The 22,977-nt window shown below is 33.2% G+C and overlaps 3 protein-coding genes across 5 annotated transcripts; 1 reads left to right on the top strand and 2 right to left on the bottom strand.

Annotated features, from left to right (window-relative positions):
- Positions 1 to 690: 690 nt before the first annotated feature.
- Positions 691 to 11,459, bottom strand: LOC125050605. 2 transcript variants are annotated; one of them, XM_047650561.1, is made up of 5 exons: positions 11,042 to 11,459; positions 9,073 to 10,499; positions 8,174 to 8,378; positions 6,339 to 6,514; positions 691 to 1,926 (listed from the first exon to the last, which is right to left on the bottom strand). In XM_047650561.1, the coding sequence occupies exons 1-5, from the start codon at positions 11,163 to 11,165 to the stop codon at positions 1,072 to 1,074; spliced, it is 2,787 nt and encodes a 928-aa protein (XP_047506517.1). In that variant the 5' UTR covers positions 11,166 to 11,459; the 3' UTR covers positions 691 to 1,071. The 2 variants fall into 2 exon arrangements, with proteins under 2 accessions (XP_047506517.1, XP_047506525.1); XM_047650569.1 differs by having other exon boundaries at positions 9,130 to 10,499.
- An 890-nt stretch (positions 11,460 to 12,349) lies between these two features.
- On the bottom strand, positions 12,350 to 18,710 carry LOC125053289. Its single transcript, XM_047654588.1, has 4 exons — positions 18,634 to 18,710; positions 13,612 to 13,729; positions 13,159 to 13,318; positions 12,350 to 12,638 (listed from the first exon to the last, which is right to left on the bottom strand). The coding sequence occupies exons 2-4, from the start codon at positions 13,719 to 13,721 to the stop codon at positions 12,432 to 12,434; spliced, it is 477 nt and encodes a 158-aa protein (XP_047510544.1). The 5' UTR covers positions 13,722 to 13,729; positions 18,634 to 18,710; the 3' UTR covers positions 12,350 to 12,431.
- LOC125053275 lies at positions 15,599 to 22,565 on the top strand. Of its 2 annotated transcripts, none has more exons than XM_047654570.1 (4): positions 15,599 to 15,861; positions 16,257 to 16,433; positions 20,865 to 20,988; positions 21,498 to 22,565. In XM_047654570.1, exons 1-4 carry the CDS (start codon positions 15,771 to 15,773, stop codon positions 22,288 to 22,290), a joined length of 1,185 nt encoding a protein of 394 aa, XP_047510526.1. In that variant the 5' UTR covers positions 15,599 to 15,770; the 3' UTR covers positions 22,291 to 22,565. The 2 variants fall into 2 exon arrangements, with proteins under 2 accessions (XP_047510526.1, XP_047510533.1); XM_047654577.1 differs by having other exon boundaries at positions 20,865 to 20,992; positions 21,502 to 22,565.
- Positions 22,566 to 22,977: the final 412 nt, after the last annotated feature.

Below are 22,977 nucleotides of genomic sequence, written 5' to 3'. Positions count from 1 at the left end.
ATAGTTCATTAAAAACGTTTAATACAATATTTTCGTAGTTAAAAATCTTGCAGAACGCGCATCATATTAAGCGGGATGGACGGGAAAATGCGTTGATAGACATGTTTGTTAGAGATAAGAAATGGAGGACATTTATGGTAAGATTAGACTAAAAAAACTATGTCAGTCACTTTGTGTCTCGACTTTGAATCTTATCTTTATAACATCTAGTGCCTATATGTAATAAATACATTTTGGCGTAATTTTTTTAACATTTAAATTCAGCACCATAGTATGTAGAAAGCTGAAAAATAATTTAAATCTTTAAAACATTAATACATTGTCGATTGTACGCACAATTATTGTTAATTCTACCTCCGTAGTGAGTAAATCGTCCCTACGTTTATAATAAATGTATATATGGGTTGTTTTGTTCCCGACAAATCGCGTTTGTCTGCAATAATATTATTTCATTTACGTATGCTATATGAAAATAAAACAAACCCTTTAAATTTAGCAAGTTTAATATAAATCTCAAAAATTATTACCAATATTGCTATTGGTTGGTTAAAACTTCCACAATGTGTAATTAAGCTTTTTCATGACTAAAAAAGAACACAAAGTAGATTGATGTGATTGATGTATGCCATTTACTTCGCGATTTATTGAAATCAGTTGGGCTATTGTAAGAGGGGAAAAAGGAAACATACATGAGTAAATAAAATATAATAAAAATCTCACACATAACTTTATGTCATCAAGTTCACATATACAAAATTCATAAGCTGTCGAAATGAACCAACGACAACACCAGTTGCTAGATATAAACACGTTATAATAATTTGTTACTCCAATTACATTAATAAAAAATATATTCTTTATTAATTACTTATATTGAATGGTAAAAATACATATAAATATCCAAAATAATACAAATGAAGACGTTTTGTACATTTAATATTTTATTGCAATATGCTATTACGTATTTGATACAATACCCTGTGTACCTGTTTTATTAACAATGGTAAATTTGAAATTAACTAGACTTGACGTTGTTTAATTGTTCTATTTTTATTCTGTGGCACAACAATCTCAATAACAATCTAAAGTATTCACTTCACTATTTACTTCGTAAATGCCTAACATATCCTCCATCACAGACGATAGACTTCGTATACCTTCTTTCCAATTTTTCTTACGCTCTATTGTTTCTTTAAAATTATTACCCTTCATAAAGATTACAAATGTATATGGAGTCGCGAATTTGGTTAGCTTTTTTTTATTTGCATGTTCATTGTTTAAATTCATTTGTCGTTCATAGATATTCGTTAGTAAATTCATATCGTCAGAGTTTAATATGTCATGTATGACATCATCAGACTTCATAACATTTGCAGTTTCCATTTTTTCCTCCGCCAGGTCGTTGTCTACAACTGTTAAAATTTCACTTATTTTCGGATCGTTTTCACTTGGTCGTAGAAATCCAGGAACCTTGTGTTTTTCAAGGATTTCTAATAATTCATTAGCGATTGATAACGCCAATTCCATCACTTCTACTTCACTTTCCTCGTACAAAAGTTTTACTAGAATTGATAAGCAGCCAATAGAAGCAAGCTCGTCTAATATTTTGAGCAATCTCTTTTGAATTTCTTTGTTCGTCAGTGTGACAATCTTTCTGGAGTCAATTGAGAAGGTGACCGGAGGAAAAGTGCCATCCAACATGCCTTGATCTCCAAGTAACGATCGAATGACGACTCGCCAGAATTTCAATGCCCTAATTTGGACTTCCCAATGAAAGTCATTGAGAGAGGCATTAAGAAATTTCTCATACATTGCTGATTTCATGGCACAGTTCAGTTTAAGGTTTTGGTACATTTCACTCAGCACGTTGAGCGCTTCTTTTCGAACAATGCCTTCAGGATTTGTGCAGAGCTCCGCTATAAGCTCCTGAAAAATTTATAATGATATTTTATTTAACCTTTCAAAATAGTTCTATGGCAATATATTGAATATATTAATATTTTACATTAATTTAACAAAGACGAAGAATATTTTTATCATCGCAGAGTGACTGCATATTGTTTATGCCAAAAAACTTTACATATTTGCGGCGCGATTTACCGTTCCGTATTTACATTGTAATAACTTATTTATTTATTAACAATTTGTTGCAATAGTAGTACATATACCATCAAAAAACAATCTATTAAGGAGGCAACGTCCCTTCGCCAACATGAGATTTCTTCCAGGCTAGTGAGGTAGAGAAAAATTAAATACTAAGTGTAAAGTGCTAAAAGTGTAACTGTTTATACAATTACAAAAATAAAATCAAAACTAAAAGCTAATCTTAAGAGTCATGAATCACAATTAATGCTAGTTTCTAAAGTACTAAAAATAATATACTATTAACAATAACACATCTTTTGGCCGAAGAAAACTCAAAGATTTTTGACAGTCTGATTGATAGTCAAGGCCATGCCGAGGTTAACGTTTGGGAGCTGAGCTTAGTTGACTCTTCAAATAAAGAAAAGTCTTCCGATGACGATGACCTGGCTCTAGGAAGCATTAAATTTAAGAACAAATACTTTGCTCCAATAAATATTTATAACAAATAAGGAGATTCTCATTCATCGCCTGCATAGCGAGAGGAAGTTTATCAAGTACTGAATGAACATAAATCTGAAAATCAAGACTATAAAGGTTACAATGTGCCGAAAGGTGCGCTGTCAGGGTGTTAATGAAGATAGCAAATAAAAGAGTAGGGCGTACGCCGCCCTGCGGAACACCAGTATTTAGATTATTCAACTGTGAATGGGTTCCATTTTTTCGATAACCTATGACAGCGCAAGAAACTTTTTATCGAGATAGCGTTAGGTATAAAATAACTATTAATAATATTACTCGTTGATAAAAACGCACTCCAAGTTTGGGTGAATTGATAAAAAAGTTGTAAGTTGGTTTCGGCTTTGAAACCCCAAAGTATATTTTTATATTTTGTATATTATTGCCTGTGTGTATCCGCACTGATAGTGAATTTATCAGCACTGACCAAATGGCATTCAAAATCAAACTTATAACCTTACAAAATAAATATTCCTTGAGAGTTTGAAATAGATCGGTCCTCTTAAAGGCCGTTTCCCAAATAAAAACTTCAATAACGTTCAAGTGATTTAATTTATTAGATTTAATTAAAAAGAGCTGCATTTGCTCTGCACAGTATGGCGTTAAAAATATTATCATTACTCCTATTATTTATCACGTTGGCGATGGTCAGTCTCTCAGTACCTACAGAATAAAATATGTAAGTATTTATTACTCTCTCGGTAATTCTTTAAGCCTTAAAACTAGATAATTTTATAAAAGTTCTTAATTTTTTGGTTATACGTTCGTTTAAAATTGTATGTCCCTAATAATTACGCGGGAAATTCTAAGCCAATAGCTTATAATGAGTGCTATGTTCTATTACTTAGATCTTAAAACGCCTTTACACCTCGAAACTGTTTCTGAACTTACGTGGATATCTTTAATTTTATTGATTGTGTGGCGCTACAACATTTAAGGTCTGGCCCTCGATTTCTGTATCTGTTTCGTAATCATTTGTTTTTTCAATCGAATTTTTGGGTCCAAGGCAATGCCGGTGTTCTCACGATGTTTACCTTTACCGAGCGAGTGTTAAATGGGCACATAAACTTAAAGTCCATTTGTGCACAGGCGATGCTCCTCGGTCTACGACTTCTGGGATAAGAGTCGTAAGGCGAAAACACTAGGCCAACTTTTCTTTTTTTTTTAAAGGAATCTCGCTGTTGGCTTAAGGGCCTTTACAGCTCAGCACGGGCTATACTTAAATTGAGTCAACTTGTTATATATATATTTGCATTTGATCTATATCATTTTCATACAGTTCTCTACATTTTAAACGAGCGACCCGTCGTTATTGTAAGACTACCTTTTATATAGCCCGGTCATTTTAGACATAAAAATAGTGATCAAATAAAGAAAATTCCGACAAAGCCAAATTTTCGTAGAGACCTTAGGTTTACCACAAGGAATAAAGTGTCAAAAGTCCCCATCAGTCCCATGTGAGCTTAGGGACTTATTCGGGGTCAAAGGTCAAAATTTTAGGTTTTTTGGATTTTTCTCGAAAACGGTAAGTTTTATCGAAAAGTACCTCAGAGCAAAGTTGTAGATCTTAAAATTTTCTATAAAAATGGTCTCTATGATTTATTCTCTAAGACTCACTATTTCCCAGATATTGCGCTTGTAAGAATCATGTTCTACATAGTATGCACACATATACCACGTATATACATATTTAGGTACTCAAGCAAGCAAAAATGCCTACTCGTGTCTCTTTTATGTATACATTATTAGTAGAACCTGGGAAGGCGCAGCAACGGACAGAAATATATTCTTCTAAAAGTTTATCAGCTTATCCAAAATGCCAAAACTTTATTTTATTTTTACATGCGATGACCGGATGCGATACTACGTCAGAAATGTTTAGAAGGGGCAAAAATTCAGTATTAAAATTATTTGAAAAAAAAAAATGATTTGATTGACTGCGCAAAAGTATTTACAGAAATTAATTCTTCACCTCAAATACTAATTACTAAAGGAATTCGGTTTCTTCTTGCGGTTTATGGAGCTCCAAAAAAAATTGATTGCATAGATACGTACAGATATTTAACATTTGTAAAAAATACACGAAACAAAAAGCAAGTACAGCTATCTTGTCTTCCTCCAACATCGGCATCTGATAGTCAACATTTGTTTCAAGTATACTATCAAGTCCAGACATGGCAAGGCAATGAACTGAACCCTGAAGTCTGGGGTTGGAAATTGATAAATAATACTTTGGAACCGATTCGAACTTTACTGCCCCCTGCTCCAGAAAAACTTCTTAACACTATTTTTTGCAATTGCAAGAAAGGTTGTAGTGCCAAATGTAGCTGTAAAAAAGTAGGGTTGCAGTGTTCTCCAGCGTGTACCAATTGCCAAGGTGTCTCTTGCTCAAATGTTCAATTAAATAAAAGAGAGGAAGATTCATGTGATTTTGATGAAGAGACAACTGATTCATCTTCATTTGAACAATTTCTAAGCGCTTATCAACAGGAAGGAGAAGAAGAAGAACAAAAAGAAATTGAAGAAAACATGATTGTTGAAGTTCAATAATATGAAGAGTATGAGTCAGATTAAAGTAATAAAAAAAAGTTTGAACGACAGTTAAACTCAGTAACCCATATCAATAATCTTCATACTATTAAATAATTATTGTTCCTGAAAATAACAATCCAAATCCATAATAAAGTTTCGTGGAATAGGCCTACCGGGGATACCACGTTAAAAAAAACGCGCCGAGTACACTACCTCACAGGTGGTGAGGAAATGTGTGCATATTATGTAGAACGTGATTCTTACAAGCGCAATATCTGGGAAATAGTGGGTCTTAGAGAAAAAATTATAGAGACCATTTTTATAGAGAATTTTAAGATCTACAACTTTGCTCTGAGGTACTTTTCGATAAAACTTACCGTTTTCGAGAAAAATCCAAAAAACCTAAAATTTTGACCTTTGACCCCGAATAAGTCCCTAAGCTCACATGGGACTGATGGGGACTTTTGACACTTTATTCCTTGTGGTAAACCTAAGGTCTCTACGAAAATTTGGCTTTGTCGGAATTTTCTTTATTTCAATTGTCTAAAATGACCGGGCTAATATATGACAATATCGTGTTATTGAAATTATTGTATGCATCGTAAAAAAATATACCTATACAGAAACGTCTTCTTTGCTAACAAAGTTTCCAATCTTTTAAAATTGAAGCAAGTTAAGATAAATTACAGTTTAAAAAAAACCACATTTATTAGTTAGGAGTATTGGGGTTGGTAATTTAATTACATATTGTATATACATATAAACTTCGTTAAATTTTAGCTCGTCGCTATGAATAATGATTGTCTGTGTGTTTTATCAAGTTTTTGTACACTTGTATGCTTTATGCTATTGGATTTTTAAATATAAGAGACTACAAAGTTTGATTTACTAAATTTTTGTATCCCCGAGAATCCAAATGAAGACCAACATTAAAACATTTGATTTCACACCTCCAATTGAGATGAAATTTGTGAGAATCCAAAACAATAAAAAAAATCAATTGTAACTTTGTATAATTCACATAATAAAATAATATTTTTGGTCATTATGTGTGCTTATTTTTATTTAATAATTGCTCATTAAACGACCTTTTTATCAGAAAACAACACAACTTGTATGTAGCATACTAAAAAAGTACAGAGTGATTAACTAAAATTTTATCAAAACTTTATCTACTTCGAAGTACATTTTATTGCGAAACTTACCTGAATATTTGGATATTCGGATAAGACTTGTTCCCATATCAGGCTGAGCTTCGTAGCAGCAGCTACACATTGAAGCGCCGAAACTCTAACATAAAACTCGGGATCATGGAGTGCCTTCGACACGGCAACATTGATCAGTTTATGAGACAGGATTTGCTTTTGGAATGGAGGGAATTCTGAAAACAATTGACTGCTTAAAAAATAAAATCAAGTTTCTTTAATACGTGTGAAATAAATTATACTCGCTGCCTGTCTTGTCATCGCACGTCAGGATTTCAGGTTTTTTTGACAATAAATATAGTTAGTTTTTAAGTGTATTTGTTACAAATTACAAATCTTATATATTTATAATATCAGCGTGGACTATTTTTATTGCACTTCTAAGTTTCTCCAATACGTGTTAAAAAACTTTATACTCGCTGCTTGTTGCAGAGGCGTAACAATAGGGTGGCAGGACTAGCAAAATGCCACGGGCCCCTGTCTAAGAGATATTATGTTCTATGGATGATTGTGAAGTCTCCAATACGCATTGGGCTAGCGTGGGGACTACAGACCATTCCCTCTTGCCTAAGAGAGGAGGCCTATGGCCGTTCGTGGGACATATACAAGGTGTAATTGAGTACGCTGAAAATCTCAAAGTTTATTAAAATTAAACCGAGTACAACGTGACGATTTTTACTGATAGGGCCCCATCAAAAGAATTTGCCACGGGCCCCAGATGGTATAGTTACGCCACTGCTGTATTGATATCGAACGTCAGGATTTTTAGTTTATTGACAATAAATATAGTTAGTTTTTAAGTTTATTTGTTGCAACATACAAATCTTATCTCTTTATAGTATCAGCGTGGACGAGTTTTATTGCATTTCCCAACAATTTTTAACACTTTTTCCTTATATTAGCGTCTCTTAGATATAAGGTATCTTGCTTCATAGAGATCGCTTTATTAGCACTTTGTACGATGAAATTTTATTTTTTTATAATTTAGTTTATGTGCCATAAAGTGTAAGTTTTTTTGGTATATTTATTTAGAAATTACGTTTCAAAGACATTTTCTAAGGAGCCGTTCAAGTACTACGTAAGCAAATTTACTGCAATTTATCAGCTATATAATATATTGTCAGCAAAAGTAATCAAAGCTCTCAAAAATAAGAGTACATAAACGTATTAATTTTTTATAGGAATCCTCGAAAATGCATTTCGTTTCAAGCATAGACAATGTGTGGGTAATATGTGTAAAAAAGTAAATAATTATTGTTGACGTAATCAACAAATAGGAAAATCAAACACCCACCCCCCAGTGCTTACGTAATACTTGAACTGCCCCTTACAGGCTCGTAGGTGATTCCCTAACCGAACATGTCCCCGGGAATCGAACTTAAAACCTTTAAAATCTACATAATAAAATACGTAGATTTTAAAACTGTACTATTACACTTCTTATTCAGGCCTGGTAGCAAGGCATGTGTTTATTTATAATCTACTACTTATCAATTGATAAAATACATTTCAAAATCCACTCTGATTATTTTTTTAACGATTAGTAAAATGCAATCATAGCTGGAAGGCTGCAGAAGATTCTCAAAAAAATAATAGATACAAAGAAAGTAAAAAGTTTATGAGTATTAAATGTCCCACAATCAACGTGTAGAAGAAATGGATGTTCACAGGAATTTGGGAATTCCGAATCCTTTATGGGCTACTGACTTCCTTCTTCTCAATAACCTGATAGTTTATTTTTTAAGAATCTAAAAGTCAGGTATATAAGGGATAATAAAAAATGTATTATGTCCCAATAACAATTTGTGTTTGTGTTTTAGCGTAACCACACTTACTGATGTACGAGAATTCAGAACAGACAAGAAGGAGTTCCAGAGCTGTATCTCTTATTTCCCAGACACGGTCGTGCATTTTCACGTAGATCAGCATTCCGATTTCATGCAGGCCAGACCCAGGCTTTGTGTCAACTAGGAGACACAGATTTGGAGTCAGGGACTTCTTTATTGTGGTTAAGATCACATTCAGAGCTGTCACTACAAACTAAAAAACCACGAAAATTAAAGTTAACATTTTCAATCTTTGTTTATAGCTCTATTCATTATTATTTGGTTGGAAAAGTGGTAGCTTAGTGGCTCCAGCGTGCCACTCTCATCCCTGAGGTCATAGGTTCGATTCCTGGCTTTGCACCAATGGACTTTCTTTCTATGTGCGCATTTAACATTCGCTCAAACGGTGAAGGAAAACATCGTGAGGAAACCGACATGTCTTAGACCCAAAAAGTCGACGGCAGGCACAGGAGGCTGATTACCTACTTGCCTATTAGATTGAGAAATGATCATGAAACAGATTCAGCCATCTGAGGCCCAGACATTAAAGCGTTAAGATCTTGTAGCGCTCAGGGGCGTATCTACTTAAGGGCTATTTGGGCTGCAGCAAAGGGCCCCCAATCCCCACTGAGAATAGGCGATGACTCCAATTTAAAAATATCTGGAATTTAAAAAATCCAACCATAATGTTGGAATTCCTGAGATCAATCAAGTCATGTGCGATGCGCGTCTATCAAACGGAGCGGGGCTTGTTTTCGGTCGTAGTATCGCCGTGCGCCGCAGTGCCCTACAAATTCACGATCCACCCATGGTAGCGCCACTGATTTGTTTTATCTTTATTTATTTATAATTGGTAGAACATAGTAATAGTAATTGTAAAAAATATATGTCTCATGATATCAACTTACTTTACAACTCAAATTAGGCCTCTTCAACACATTGTACACAACTGCATTCAAACATACCACTTCTAAACTATCTTGCCAATTTATATTGTAGTTCTGAATAAGACACAATAATGTATCGAGGACGTACGCCATTATTGAAATTTTGTCCACTTCATTTCCAAAGCAATTATTTGTTCTTGACAAACCTTCATCGTCAAATGGCTCAAACTCTTTTATAACATAATACATAGCTTGAAATATTATATTCGCTTGAACATTATTTAAATTATTTTTAAGGAATGTTAATCTTTTTACACTAAGTAATGTTACTTGCAGAACATCTAGTTGTAACATCATGTCTCGAACTGCATAAGCTGCTCGGGCTGTATGCTCACATGTAGATTTCATTATTGTATTGATATACAAATCAACTTCACCTTCATTCACAGCCACAGATTGGTTTTTGCCTAGTGTAACATACACCAATGGAGGCACAAGACTTACTATAAGCAACCATTTTTGCATTTCCACATGTTCGGGCTTATGCCATTTTATGGGTTCTTCATTCCAAACTTTTCCCCAAATCAAGTTACTCGCATTACAATAATCAAATAGTAACTTTGGGGAGTGCTTCTGTATTAATCTATGTACTGTATTAAAGTGAGTGACGGCTAATTCAATAAAATTTTGTTTTCTACATTTGTCACCAGACGGGTTTATTTTTACAAGGAAAAATTTGCTGATAGCTGACCAGAACAGAAATTTTGTTGTAAGCAACCAAATATCTTCTCGTCTCAATCTTTCCAACATGATATAACAATATGTCTCTATTTGAAACTCCAGCAGTAAGAAATGTGTGACAGAGTTTGGGGATTTTATTTCTTTTTCATTGCTTACAATAGTGAGCAACATTTGCAACATCGGCTCATAAATTTTACACAATTCATCCTCTTCTTCACTTGTAATTGATTGTTTTTGAACTAAATCAACTTCCAATGCAGGTTTCAATATAAAAGCTAGAACACATCTCACATTAGTATCATCACCAAAATTCTTCATTTTCCATATAAATTTTGAAACAAATTTATAAGTCTGTCTCACTATAAAAACAGTTTTTTTTTCATGACAGAGTGTTAATATTTTTTGCCATGAATTAGTTTCCAGTAACCAATGAATTCCGGAATTGTGATTTAAAAGTGATAAGGCTACTTCCATATTTGCTACTCTCAAACTGATAGGCATGTCTGGAGAATTAATCAGATCAAAGGCTTTAGCCAAATCATCTCCTTTTTTAGCACTAAATTTTGCAAAGTTAACTTCATTACTTGTAATAAAAGCAAGCAGTCTTATAAGAAACACTTTTACCGAGTCATGGTAATTGTCAGTCCGATAAAATGCTGCTATGATCATATCTGCCAACATTGGCAATGATTTTAAGTATTGCACATCTGAAACAAAACAGGAGTTTTAAAATCACGTTAGTAATTGAATTGACTACGTAGTCAAGCAGCAATTATAATTCGGTAAAACACTTTTAAAGTATTTCTGAAAAAGCTTGATAAATTGAGCAGCATCCAGTTTTATGTCTTACAATGATACAAGTAGTAAAAAGTTAGTAAAAGGCACTAAGTGTTAATGACTTGCTAAATGTTTATATCACTATTTCTATAAATGATACATTACGTACTTAACCTAATTAAAGTATTTACTTTATTTATTAAATGTTGGATTTTTTATCAGATGACTTAAGTTTCTTTTGCAATAGTAATGTCTCATGGTTTTACTTGCCTTTATTTTAGACTGTCTCACATATTATGAAATTATTAATACAGCTAGAAAAAAAATTATTATATGCATTAAAAAGTAATCTCTGTAGCCTCGACCTTCCCTGTCGTGTTCTATCCTATTATTTTATCTATTAACGTGGTAAATTAAATTAACCTAGACAGTACATTTCTAACATAAAGCAGTAACTTGATTCTCTTCTTACCTGGATCACTGGAATTTAATTTAATGAAAAAACTATCAGCATAGTAGTGCTCCATAATATAACCAGGTTGAGCAATTCGCTCAAATAAAAGTTTTAATTTGGTAAGTATTTCTGCACTTTCCATAGTTATTTTATATTAACACTTTCACTATGATTGACAAAATCCACTTATAACGTAATTTTTTTTAAAAGCTTAAGATTTTAAATATTAATAAACTGATAAATGGTTTACGAAAACAATTTCTTCCCGAGATTGCCAGTGACTTTTTCTTAAAACTGAATAATATATTTAAAATCGAGAAATTCTTAAAATATTTACTGTATTAGAACATTCTCTAAAGTAGAACTAATTATATATCTTCTAAAAAATAAACAATAACATTGTAATCGGCTTGCACGCACTACACGAATACTCTTCACTTCGAATGTCATGTGAAAACTGAAAAAATGTGAACTAGAAATTAGAATATCAAAACACAGAGATTAGTGTTTACTGTCAGTTGTCATCGGATTAATGACAGCGGACTGGTACGCGTATAAACAGAGTATGAGATGGTTAGTATCTGCTAATAAAATGTATCTGTTCTTACTGTCAACTCGAGTAACTTAGATAAAGTACAATTTATTAGAATTTTCGCATATAATATGATATACATAAATATTCAGCACATGATAGTGGATATACCACTGAAAAAGACAATAAGAAATAAATTATGTAGTATATCCAATTATATACCTATTAATAGCCCAAGGGACGGTCAAAAGCTTCGGTAAAAAACAGTAATACTATTAGTTGGTCATATATTTTAAAAACGTGTTTCTTGTTTGGCTTATAACTTATTTTACACTCAAAAAAATCCTGTTCTAAAGACATTTAGACTAAGGCCAAAATCCCATTGAATCGTGTACCTATTGTAAAAATTTCAGTAGAACTTATTTCTCTGCCCTATCTCAGCTAGGCCCGTCCCAAACTGGGGGTGACGATGTTTTGAAAATCTTGAGTGTAAAGTTATCTTGAGTGTAAAGTATTATGTAAAATATTCCGAGTAAAAATTGTAGCTTAACTGACATAAAGAGTAAAACAAGGTTGGGAAGGAAAGTACTATCATAGTCACTGTAGGTACTTATAGGAAAAGTTACGACTTATTAACTTTCATTTCGTCAAAACTGAAATACAATATTTTTTACATTACGAATAGATTTTACAGAGATTTCATTACTGTAGTGAACTTATTATGACACGCACAGGCTTGAACTAGTATTTTAATAGATTATCGTTTCAGGAGGAACTATATAAATTAAAAATCGTTACCATTTCATATCTTTAATAATAACTTAATAGGCAGACATAGCATTATGTTGGTTCATTTATTTAATTATTATGGATAATTCAAGTTAGTAACATAGATTTTGCTTGATTTTCACCCTCGTTTATCCGCAAAGGATACAAACGCGGAAACGACAGACGGTCATGAATGCTGATTGAATACCCTATGCCAGTGCAGACGTGATATGAGAAATCACAGTCGTAGCCAAATGCGCATTTTGCTCCATATTCGTCTTCCTCCATTTTCTCAGTGCATGGTTCACCGGGCCCCTGGAAATGAAAAAACAGACAAAAGTAGTAGTTTGATGTATTTAAATTAAAACGTAACTTTCCAATACGTGGTTGTGTGTTAGTCTGCCATTCTACTATGCCTTGCGCGCCAGCGCCGGATTTAGAGGTCCGGACGCTCCTGGCCTCAAATTATTATCCAAAAAAAATGAACAATTTTTTCATTTGAGTTTTTCAATCAATAATTTATTATGAAACCAAGTAGATTATTTTAGTAATTAACAAACGTTTAAAAATATATCAAAAGAAAAGTTGTTTATTAGTGTTTACTAGTCGGAATTTAAAACATTTTTTTTCCGAAGTCTATTGTGTCCCTCTATTGTGAAGGTCCCGGGGCCCTTCCCTAAATCCGGCCCTGGAAATAACTATAGAAGTTAAATAGATCACTCAAATAAATAACTTATTTCTATAACGAACAGATGAAATTTCTTTAATCAACGAAAATTTTTTTTTGGCATTTCCTTTTTTTTTGAACGGACAAAAGGGACTTCATTTGACTTACCCTGTAACAATCCCGGCGGCCACAGACTTCGTTGAAGTATGATCCTCGGTCACATTTTTTATACCTCTGAGTGCCGATCGTAATATTGCATTTAGGGTTTCCATTGTCCGGGTTAAACTGCCATGGGGAGTTATAACAAACGGGACATTCTACCAGAATTCTGAAAATTACACCGTATTAACTTGAACAGTGTTAAAAATACGTGAAAGATATAATTCTTAAGTGTATATACTCTGCTCTTAGCCTTTTATGATCGTGCATAATATGTGGGAAAGGAGTTAAGATACTTATTTTTACTGTAGTTATTTTAATGCTAAATCAAATAATTAATATAAACATGATAATACATACCAGTATTTTTATACATTGAAAAACGTCTAACACAACATTTATAAAGCACCCAAAAAATATTTGCAAAATAATTCAAAAGCTTTGAATATCCATCGAGGTTACCCTTCGTTCGGGTGGTGTTCCTCCTTTTCAATAAGATTACGGCCCTGGTAGCCTCTGTAGTGGGCCATACAACCAGCGGTTACTAGTAGGAGGTAGAGAATAGGAGACATTTGGAGACCTGCAAAAACGGGCATGATTTGGCTCAATATCATATTAAACTGTCAATTATTTGACTACTTTATTTTGAATAATCGTTTCGTTTTGGAAAATTAAATTGCGTTAATCTATATATATAAAAATGAAACCCGTTTTCCGTTGTCACGACATCACATGAAAACGGCTCGACCGATTTCTCTGATTTTTTTTTTGTTGTGTTTGTAATTGTCAGGAGAAGGTTCTTATAAAAGAAAAAAAGAAAAAAATTGCGCGGAAAATTAGAAAATTCAAGAATACTTAACCACTATACAATTCGAACTTTTTGGTGTAACCTTATGGCGTTTGACATAACACAACATTGACAGAATGCGTGCTGCAAATATAGTCAGAGGATGTAAGCAAAATGAATATCGTTCAAAATAAATGCTTCGATCGCAGTTATTATATTGATAATATAATAATATGCGAGCCAGAAAAACAAACAAAGAATGTTGTATAACATAAAGCATTAGAATAATAAACACTTTGTTTCTGAAATATTTTTTAATTCATTATACCAATTTGAAATCAATATTCATAGTTAAGACAGGACAACGTCTGTCGGGTCCGCTAGTAAGTGATAAATGTCATCGGTCAATTTAAGCTCTAAGAATTACTAGGGACTATAGACGTGAATGGAGAATAGGGACATCAATTATATAGAGTTGAATAAACTTCGCGTAGTTGTAGTGTCAAACCGTGCTACTATCAAATTTATATTATTACTGGCTGCCCTCGCGAACTTCGTTTGTCCTTAATGTGATTTTACTTCGCCTACCTTTTTAGTACATACCAACATGGAACATTCTGCTATGCTACCCCAGAGACTGTTCGGTTTTCCGGAATGCAAAACTTTTTAGGTTTTTCTGGGATTTATCTTTATAAAAACCTCTGAGTTCAAGTCATAAGTTTTTAATTAACAAATAAAAAATAGGTGTTGATCGTAGAGGGGTAAAAATTAAGTGTTGTACGTATTTTTGCATGCTGTATCATAAAAAATAAAAACAAAAAAAATGTCTAAAAAAATTTAGGGGTCCCACGCCTAAATTAACATTAAGGGGGTTGAAAAATTGATGTTGTCTGATTCTCAGAATTACTGAATATGCGTAAAAAATTTCATAAGAATCGGTCGAGCCGTTTCGGAGGAGTATGGGAACGAACATTGTGACACGAGAATTTTATATATGAGATTATAATAATTTTAAGTACAGAGCAATTGCTGAGAAACTTTATATCTTTCTCCGAATCGTAAACAACATTGGATAAATGCATCATCTAATGCGAGTTATATTTGATATTAATAATGCATTTTATTTTTATCCGTATACACGTAGATGACTTACTTATGAAGTTATATTGTGTGGTTTATTATTGAATCCTTTTGTTTCGGACTAACTGATGGAGTATGTTTTGATGAATTTCATATCATTACTTTATTTGTTGCGTTATCTATTAGTGTAGCTTGGATTGTTTATACAATACGCAATTAATATTTAACTAATTATTAAAAGGAATAATTCACCAGCACGTCAAATATACTGGACGACAAGGGTTAGACATATAGACATATAGTAAAAAATATCTTTTTCTATTGTTTAACCATATACCGTTAGAAGTTCTAAATTTGCTTTTCAAATCATTAATCTGTTTTAAACTGCGATTTAACATGAACTTCCAGAGTTCACAGTAAAAATAAAATCTGCCGATGTTATTGAACTAGGGTAAAAATACGTTTAATTCGACTTTCAGCGATCAATATTATTTTTCATACGAATTGGTCGGCGTTAACATGGGTACATTCACAGTGTTTGATATGAAAAATAACTCGCATAAATTGGCACTGTACGTGAGTTCACGGTTCAGTGTGTGCTCTTGCGCGCAAAGGCCGCCCGCCCTTGTGCGACCGCCCATTTTGCATTCATACGTTATATTTTGCCCAATTCAGCCGTGTGTGAATTATTTCGCAAGTATACTTTATTTATTGTGTTGCGTTTCGAATAAAGTAACTTTTCTTGTTTGTTAAAATGGGAATGATATCTCGGGTACGCGGGCGAATAAGAAGTGATTCTTTCTCGAAAATTCAAATGAAGTCTGAAGATAAAATTGCAAATATTGGTATGTATACAAGTATAATTTAGAAACAGTAGTAGTGCTACTTTCCTTTGTTTTATAAATACACTTTTATACGTAGGTACGTATATTCAATGATATTTAAAAATTCTTCTGGCATATTGTCTTTAATTTAAGTATTGCGCAAATGTTAAGAAAGATTTGATTTGCTATGTTGATTTGTGTTTAATTATTACAATCAAGAAATATATTACAATGGGTTTATTTTAGAAAATTAAAATAATTGACTGAAAGAAACTTACTAATACACATTACTTAGCTTATTTTTTATTATTTAAATACTTGTTTCTTTATGGTTTCCTGTAGAGACCACATATTTATTTTTTCATAAATTAATATATTTACTAACATAATTAAGCGTAAATTAATAATGTTTTCAGTGTGGCTTATTTCTCTGGTACTGTTACTACCATATTGGGCACCTCGTGGTTTACTTGTGGCCCTTGGAGGAGCCTGGTTGATGGCTGCATATACTTGTTTCGTAGTACCCATCCTGATCTCTGCTAACTATCGGTACCCTGCTAGGTGGTATCCAGCGGTCGTGAAAATTGCACGAAGTAAGTATCTATGATATCTTAATAAAACAAATCAATTTAAACCATGATTTTGCCACATTTTCCGTGTATGCTACAAAAATGAGCTACGGAGATCAATTCGTGGATTTGTTTTTGTGCTAGGAAACTCTACTATTCTCGGAAAATATAAGCCTAAATCGCTACGTGTGGAATAAGAAAAATAAATTGAATAAAGCCGTTTCAACACGTGTTTCTGGATAATGGAAAACAAAAACGCATTGCAGAATAGCAGAAATCCATTAGGGTTTTGTTCGTAAATATTATTGCATTGATAAGTGTAATACGTAAAACACGAAAATAGAGATATCCGGCCAAACATAAAAAACAAATTGTAAACATCGGGGTGTGCCAACCTGACCTATGTATGTCTACAACTGCCCACACTTTTCCCCACAGATATACAATACATAGTTCTATACTTTTTTAAACTCTTTGTGGACAGTCAAAGATACAAAATTATTTGAATTAAGAATACGTACTTTCGTACGTAATACGTAACTACGAACTTGGCGTAGAAGTTTTTCATCCATGAAGGAATTATAATTTCATATTGTTTTGGTTGTACAAATGATTTATATTTCTTTTCTCTTTATTAAAATATTAATTAGATAAATACTAATAACTTAGGCAAATAAAAATAAATTAGTAGTAGTAGCAGGAATAATATGAAAATTGAGTCATAATATGAAAGAAGCGCACTTTCATGAATGTCTATGATTTTGAAACCCATGTCAACAAATTATTTTCCAAAGGCTACTGTTATTTAGCCTTAATAATCTTATATTCAACGAATATAAGCCATGGCCCATAGAAACGCCAATCTCAACCCAATGGTTCAATAAGTTGGACCGCGTAGCTAACCAATACACAGAAACACAGGAAACACATTAAGCACTGTCTCTCGTACGGAAATTCTCTGGTTATTTTGAAATGTATTAAAATAAAGTAGGTCGGGTCTGGTAAAAGCGGTCTGATTAAAAAATGTAATGTTTATTTTTTGCTTTTGTAAAATATCTGCCAAAACGTATCAACTGATGGGTATATTGTCCAAATACATATTTAATACGTTCAGCGAAGAAACATGTGACATTTATTGTGTGAGTCACCTGACTCTCATGTGCATCTCTGTATTGCTCAATTTCTAAGAAGGTTGAGGCGTTCCTACGCAATCAGAAATACGCTTTTCCACTTAATTTTTTAAATTATTTATTTAAAATCATACGAGTTTATCCCAATGTAATTTTAATGAGTCCGTAAATAAAAGAGAATATTATAGCGAATAAGCGAGTTACAGTCGAATCTTTCCATTCCGCGTTATATACAGGTTATTTATTTAGTAAAGTTTACCACATCATATATAGTTCTAAATCTACGGTATAGGTTACAAAGTTTTATCTAAAATGTTTAGGTAAACATAAATATTACAAAAGAAATATTAAAAGTACAATTAAATATACAAGATACAGGTTACAATAAGAATACCAGAATTTTTTGCTAAGCAGAAGAAAAACAAAACCAGCGAAACAGATTAGGTTCGAGATATAAGCAGTTAACAATGCTTTCTTTAAAACCGATCACCCCACTACCGAATATAAATATATCTATTAAAAATAAGTTGGTCTAACAACTATGTGTATGTTTTTTATCTAATTCAAATACCTAGCTGTAATGTGTTTTTAAATTAAACATTTTCAATTGGCCGCAACAATTTGTCGATGTCAAAATTTAAAACGTGTAAATAGAACGTCGTAATAACATTAGCGCGTAGATTTGTTAAAAACAATTTGCAATATATGTTTTGTGTAGTATTTATATAGTCAGGTCATTGTCGAAGTGAAGCTGAATGGGGCAACGGTAGCTGGCCTTCCGCCAGCATTCGTGCGTCAGACCAAACTTATACTTTTTTTTTAGAGTTTAAAAACATGGCTTAACTTTTGACGTTGTAAATACTATATTATTTACGATTTATTATTTTTAACGAAATAGCTTTATTTTGGGTCAACTCTGCTTTTGAGAACTTTCCTTATGACTACAGACTACAAATACTTTTAAACTGTTCCTACAAATGTATTTTGCGATTAGTAATCGTAATTAAATAGATAACTACCGATCAAACTCAAATATCTCCGCAATTAAGTTTATCTATAAGAATGTAGAAAGCAAAAAATATGAATTTTCTTACCGGTGATTAATCTATTGGATTGCTGAAGTGTCTCTTCCAGAGGAGTCCAGCTCTGAACTGTTTTCTCTGAAGCAATGTTGCCCTTTTATATTGAATTGTCTCTAAGGGATTTTCTTGGTACTTCTAGTTAGTCCTCGACTGGGTTAATTCAAAAGGGAAGCAAGATTTAAAGATAAATAAAATTTAGAAAAAGTACATGTACATGTATGTACTGAAAGGGGTAATAGTAAAATTTCGCTCACAGTCCATATTAATAGTGTTTCATATAATTGCAGGGTAAGTCGCAATATTAAAAAAAAATCAGTACCTCGTGACTATTGATGCTGTATTTTGAACTGTTTTAACTTCTAAATACAATTTTAATAAACTAACTTTTCGGGACTATACCTAACCTAACCTAAGTAAAAAGAGATATTTGACACACAATTATATGGTAGCTAATCATATAGACGCTTGTCGCCACTCCAGGGACATCCTTGTGTCTTGGGTCACCAGATCCTTTTCTGTGGTTCATATATTACGTGGAACAATACAAAACGTTTATTAACTACTATATATAACAACTAGCAGACCGGCCAAGCGTTGCTGTGGCTAAGGTTTTTGTTATATCACATAGTGGTAAACTATTCAAGGGAAACGGTAGGAGAACACCAGTCATGGGGACCACCATGCTTTTTTGGTGGTTATGGCCATTAAATTGTAGCTTATGAAACGTTGGTACTTTCAACACAGCGCCATCTGTTAGAATTCTGACTATCAAATAATAAACAAATATTTTGTAATAAAATAATATTGCGGGTATAAATTGAGATGTAAGCTATCCTATCTTTTAAGTTAGATCAAATCGCACACGTTGTGCAAATTTAATTGAAATCGGTTCAGTAGTTTAGGGAGTCCATAGAGGACAAACAACGTGACACGTAATTTATATATATTAAGATTAATGATTTTGATAACGAAGCGCACCAATACATCGATCCTGATCCAACTCCGCATATGGACTCGCCAGTCTACCATATGCCTACAGCCAAATGTATCTTATTTCGGCCATACAATGCGCGGCGATGAGAACTTGGAGAAACTGATCGTGGTTGGTAACACAGAAGGCAAAAGATCACGTGGCCGTTCACCAACCAGATGGACCGATCAAGTGGGAATCATCGTCCTCAAAACTATACACTGTCATAAGAGAGGCGCTGGACAGAAACCAGTGGAAACAGAGAGTCCGCTCCAAACGCTTTCTTGCTGACCACGGCGCTCAGCATGAGCTGCCAATTAAAGAGAGAGATATAAACAAAATGAAAAACTAAAAAAGATTTAAAAATACTACTAAAATACCGAATGCTGTGTGAAATGTGTATTAGTATTAATTTTTAATCTTTTTTTACTTAACAGCGTTTCCTAATCTTACACATTGTAATACATATTTACTTATAATGAATAAACACATTTTTATATTTATTTTATTTTTAAATTTAAAAAATAATATCAGTGCTTTAGTACGGATACATTTATAAAACCGTCCATGGAAAGTTTATAAAAAATTAAGATAATTAATGCAAATCTATTGAGTTGGAAAGTTGACAAGTTCAATGGACACCACAAAATGACATTTTCAAGACCACAATCGGAGAATTCCACTCTTCAGTAACCAATTAATACAAAACCAAAAGTATATTTTATAAACGTCTAGACTACTGTGAAATTATTTGTAATTTTATATTATTACTAGCTGCCCCCGTTTTTCGTTTCTCCTGAATGTGATTTTACTTAGCCTACATTTTTAGTACATGTAGTACCTAGTAGTACCAACATGGAACATTTTGCTATGCTTCCCCGGAGACTGTTCGGTTTTCCGGAAAGAAAACTTTTTAGGTTTTACTGTGAAGTTTTCTCAATATAAACCTGAGAGTTCAAGTCATAAGATTTTAATTAACGAATAAAAAATAGGGGTTGATCGTAGAGGGGTGAAAATGAGGGGTTGTATGTATTTTTATATGTATAAAAAATGAAAACAAAAAAATTGTCTAAAAAATAAAAAAAATAATGTTGAGGTGGACACCTCTCATCACTTAGGGGTTTGAAAGATAGATAGTAGACGGTAGATTTTCAGAGTTACTGAATATGCATAAACAATTTCATAAGCGAGTCGAGCCGTTTCGGTTGAGTATGGGAACGAACATTGTGACACGAGAATTTTATATTTATATAAAATTAATTTTTTTTTTCAGAGATTATAAGGAGACTCCGTGGTCCGGTGGAACGCGTCCTGTTCATATTTAAAGCAGCCTATTCACCTATAGGTCGAGCTGAACGACTCTATCTGCAACTCAACAATCTTTCTACGATGATAAGTCAAGTATGTTATTTATAATTTGCATGAATATGTAATTGTGGTATGTGTGAAAATCTCTAGGACAAGGGCGGCTATAGCACTCGCTTAGTTGAAAATCTGTTATAAAGCAAGATCTTTGTCCAGTTCCATCGATTTGTCCTTAATCTTTAATTACAAATAAAGGTAAAAATCGTTAATCTAAATAAATAACTTCATTATAATAAATTGGCCCTGACGCCTGATAGAAAAAATAAAGCAATATGTCAGATGTAATGATATTCTTTATTATTAATTACGACGTATGCTTTAGTTATTGCGTCTAATATTTTTGAAATAAGTTATTATTCTATTAATGATTATTTGCGTGAAACATTATAATTAATATTAATTTGATTACATATAAGAATTTACTAATTGACATAACTCATAATGTATATAAATTCTACGTTAAATTTCATTTTAAGGCAAATTTGCACGCCATTATGTGTGGCAGAATATGCCATAATATTACATTTTTCTATTTTGTATTCCAGTTGCTCATCTTCACAGCCTGCGATCGCCTCCTGGTTTCACGTGGACGATTGACCTGCCTTTACTCGCTCATGTTCTACAACGTGATTACCTACTCCGTCAATTACATACGAGAAATATGCACTAAGGAAGACTGGACTCCATACGTCAATGTGACGCGTCATTCCCAAGTTAAGCACCTCGCGATGTCCGCCACAAAGATTGTCCTCGAATGGACCAAAGCTGTCACCTTCATTGTTACAATGACTTTCATACTCCTGACTCTGGGTCTAGAGCAGGGTTTGGAGCATTACAGACCCACTCTTTTATATTGCCTCATAACGGGTATTTATTACCTACTAACAGAAAAGACATTCCTCGAGTTATGGCCATTAGTTCTTAGTGCTCTCAAGTTGGAGAGACTGGAAGGTATGGAGACCTTATATTGTGGGGTTTGGGCTAGGAGTGTTACTACTTTTATTGCTGTACCATTAGTACCAGCTTTAGCTTGGGGCGAGCGATGGAGGCTGGCACTTCTAGTCGCCTACGTCTGCGTATACATTCATGGACGATATAAGCTTGGAGAGGCGTTGACCAAGTTCAACGAAGCTCGTGATTCGTTAGCCAGGTTTCGAAAGGCGACGCCAGAAGAATTATCCACTTTAGAAGATGTGTGTGCGGTATGCCTTGGGGCCATGAAGTCGGCTCGAGTGACACCATGCGCTCACTTCTTCCATGCTGACTGCTTAAGGAGATGCTTGGCTGCTATTGACAGATGCCCGATATGTGTAAGGCCGTATGTATTCTGTTGATCAAAGTCGGTTGATGGATTTTTAAGACTGCTTGGCTTAGAGGTGATTCTAAGCTTACTTAACAGTATTATATGGGATTGTAAGAGGTGGATTTAACTGTAAATATATTGTTTCATTATTAGAAATGCTATATTTCTAAAAAAATTTAGTACTAGCCTAAGTATTTCTAAAATACATAAATTCATATGCTTAAATTCTTTAATCGTCACACCAATATCAAACATTACTGTGTATTAAACTAACATGTTTATTATAAATAAAAACTCCAATAGTAACTTTGTTTTTTTTTGTACCTTCATGAAGTTTAATGTAAATTAATTAATATACAATATAAATTCATAGCAAGCCATCTGTTTGAGAGTTAGGAAGGATCTTGTTGTTTTAAATTCGTCTCTAAAGACAGTTAGTTACCAATTTTTCACGTAGTTCAACAGTTGTCAAATAGGTGGCAGTATCTCAGAAATTTCCTTCCACAGATTAATATTGATGCATGAGCTGCGTTACGTAAGCTGTGGATTATTAAAGACACAAGTATATATTGCTGTCTCTTTTGCTCTCATGTTCCTCATACCGTTTCATACGCTAGTCTTGCTTGCTGCGGGAAATTGAACTTAAAGCTATTGTAACAAGGGCTAAATCATTTTCTATTAATGCTGAATAACTGGATTCAGGAATTGAGCATTCGGT

This window comes from Pieris napi, chromosome 1, assembly GCF_905475465.1.
Source record: "Pieris napi chromosome 1, ilPieNapi1.2, whole genome shotgun sequence".
Taxonomy (NCBI): Eukaryota; Metazoa; Arthropoda; class Insecta; order Lepidoptera; family Pieridae; genus Pieris; species Pieris napi.
Note: the sequence above shows the minus strand (reverse complement) of the source record. Positions and strands in the feature narration are given on the sequence as shown.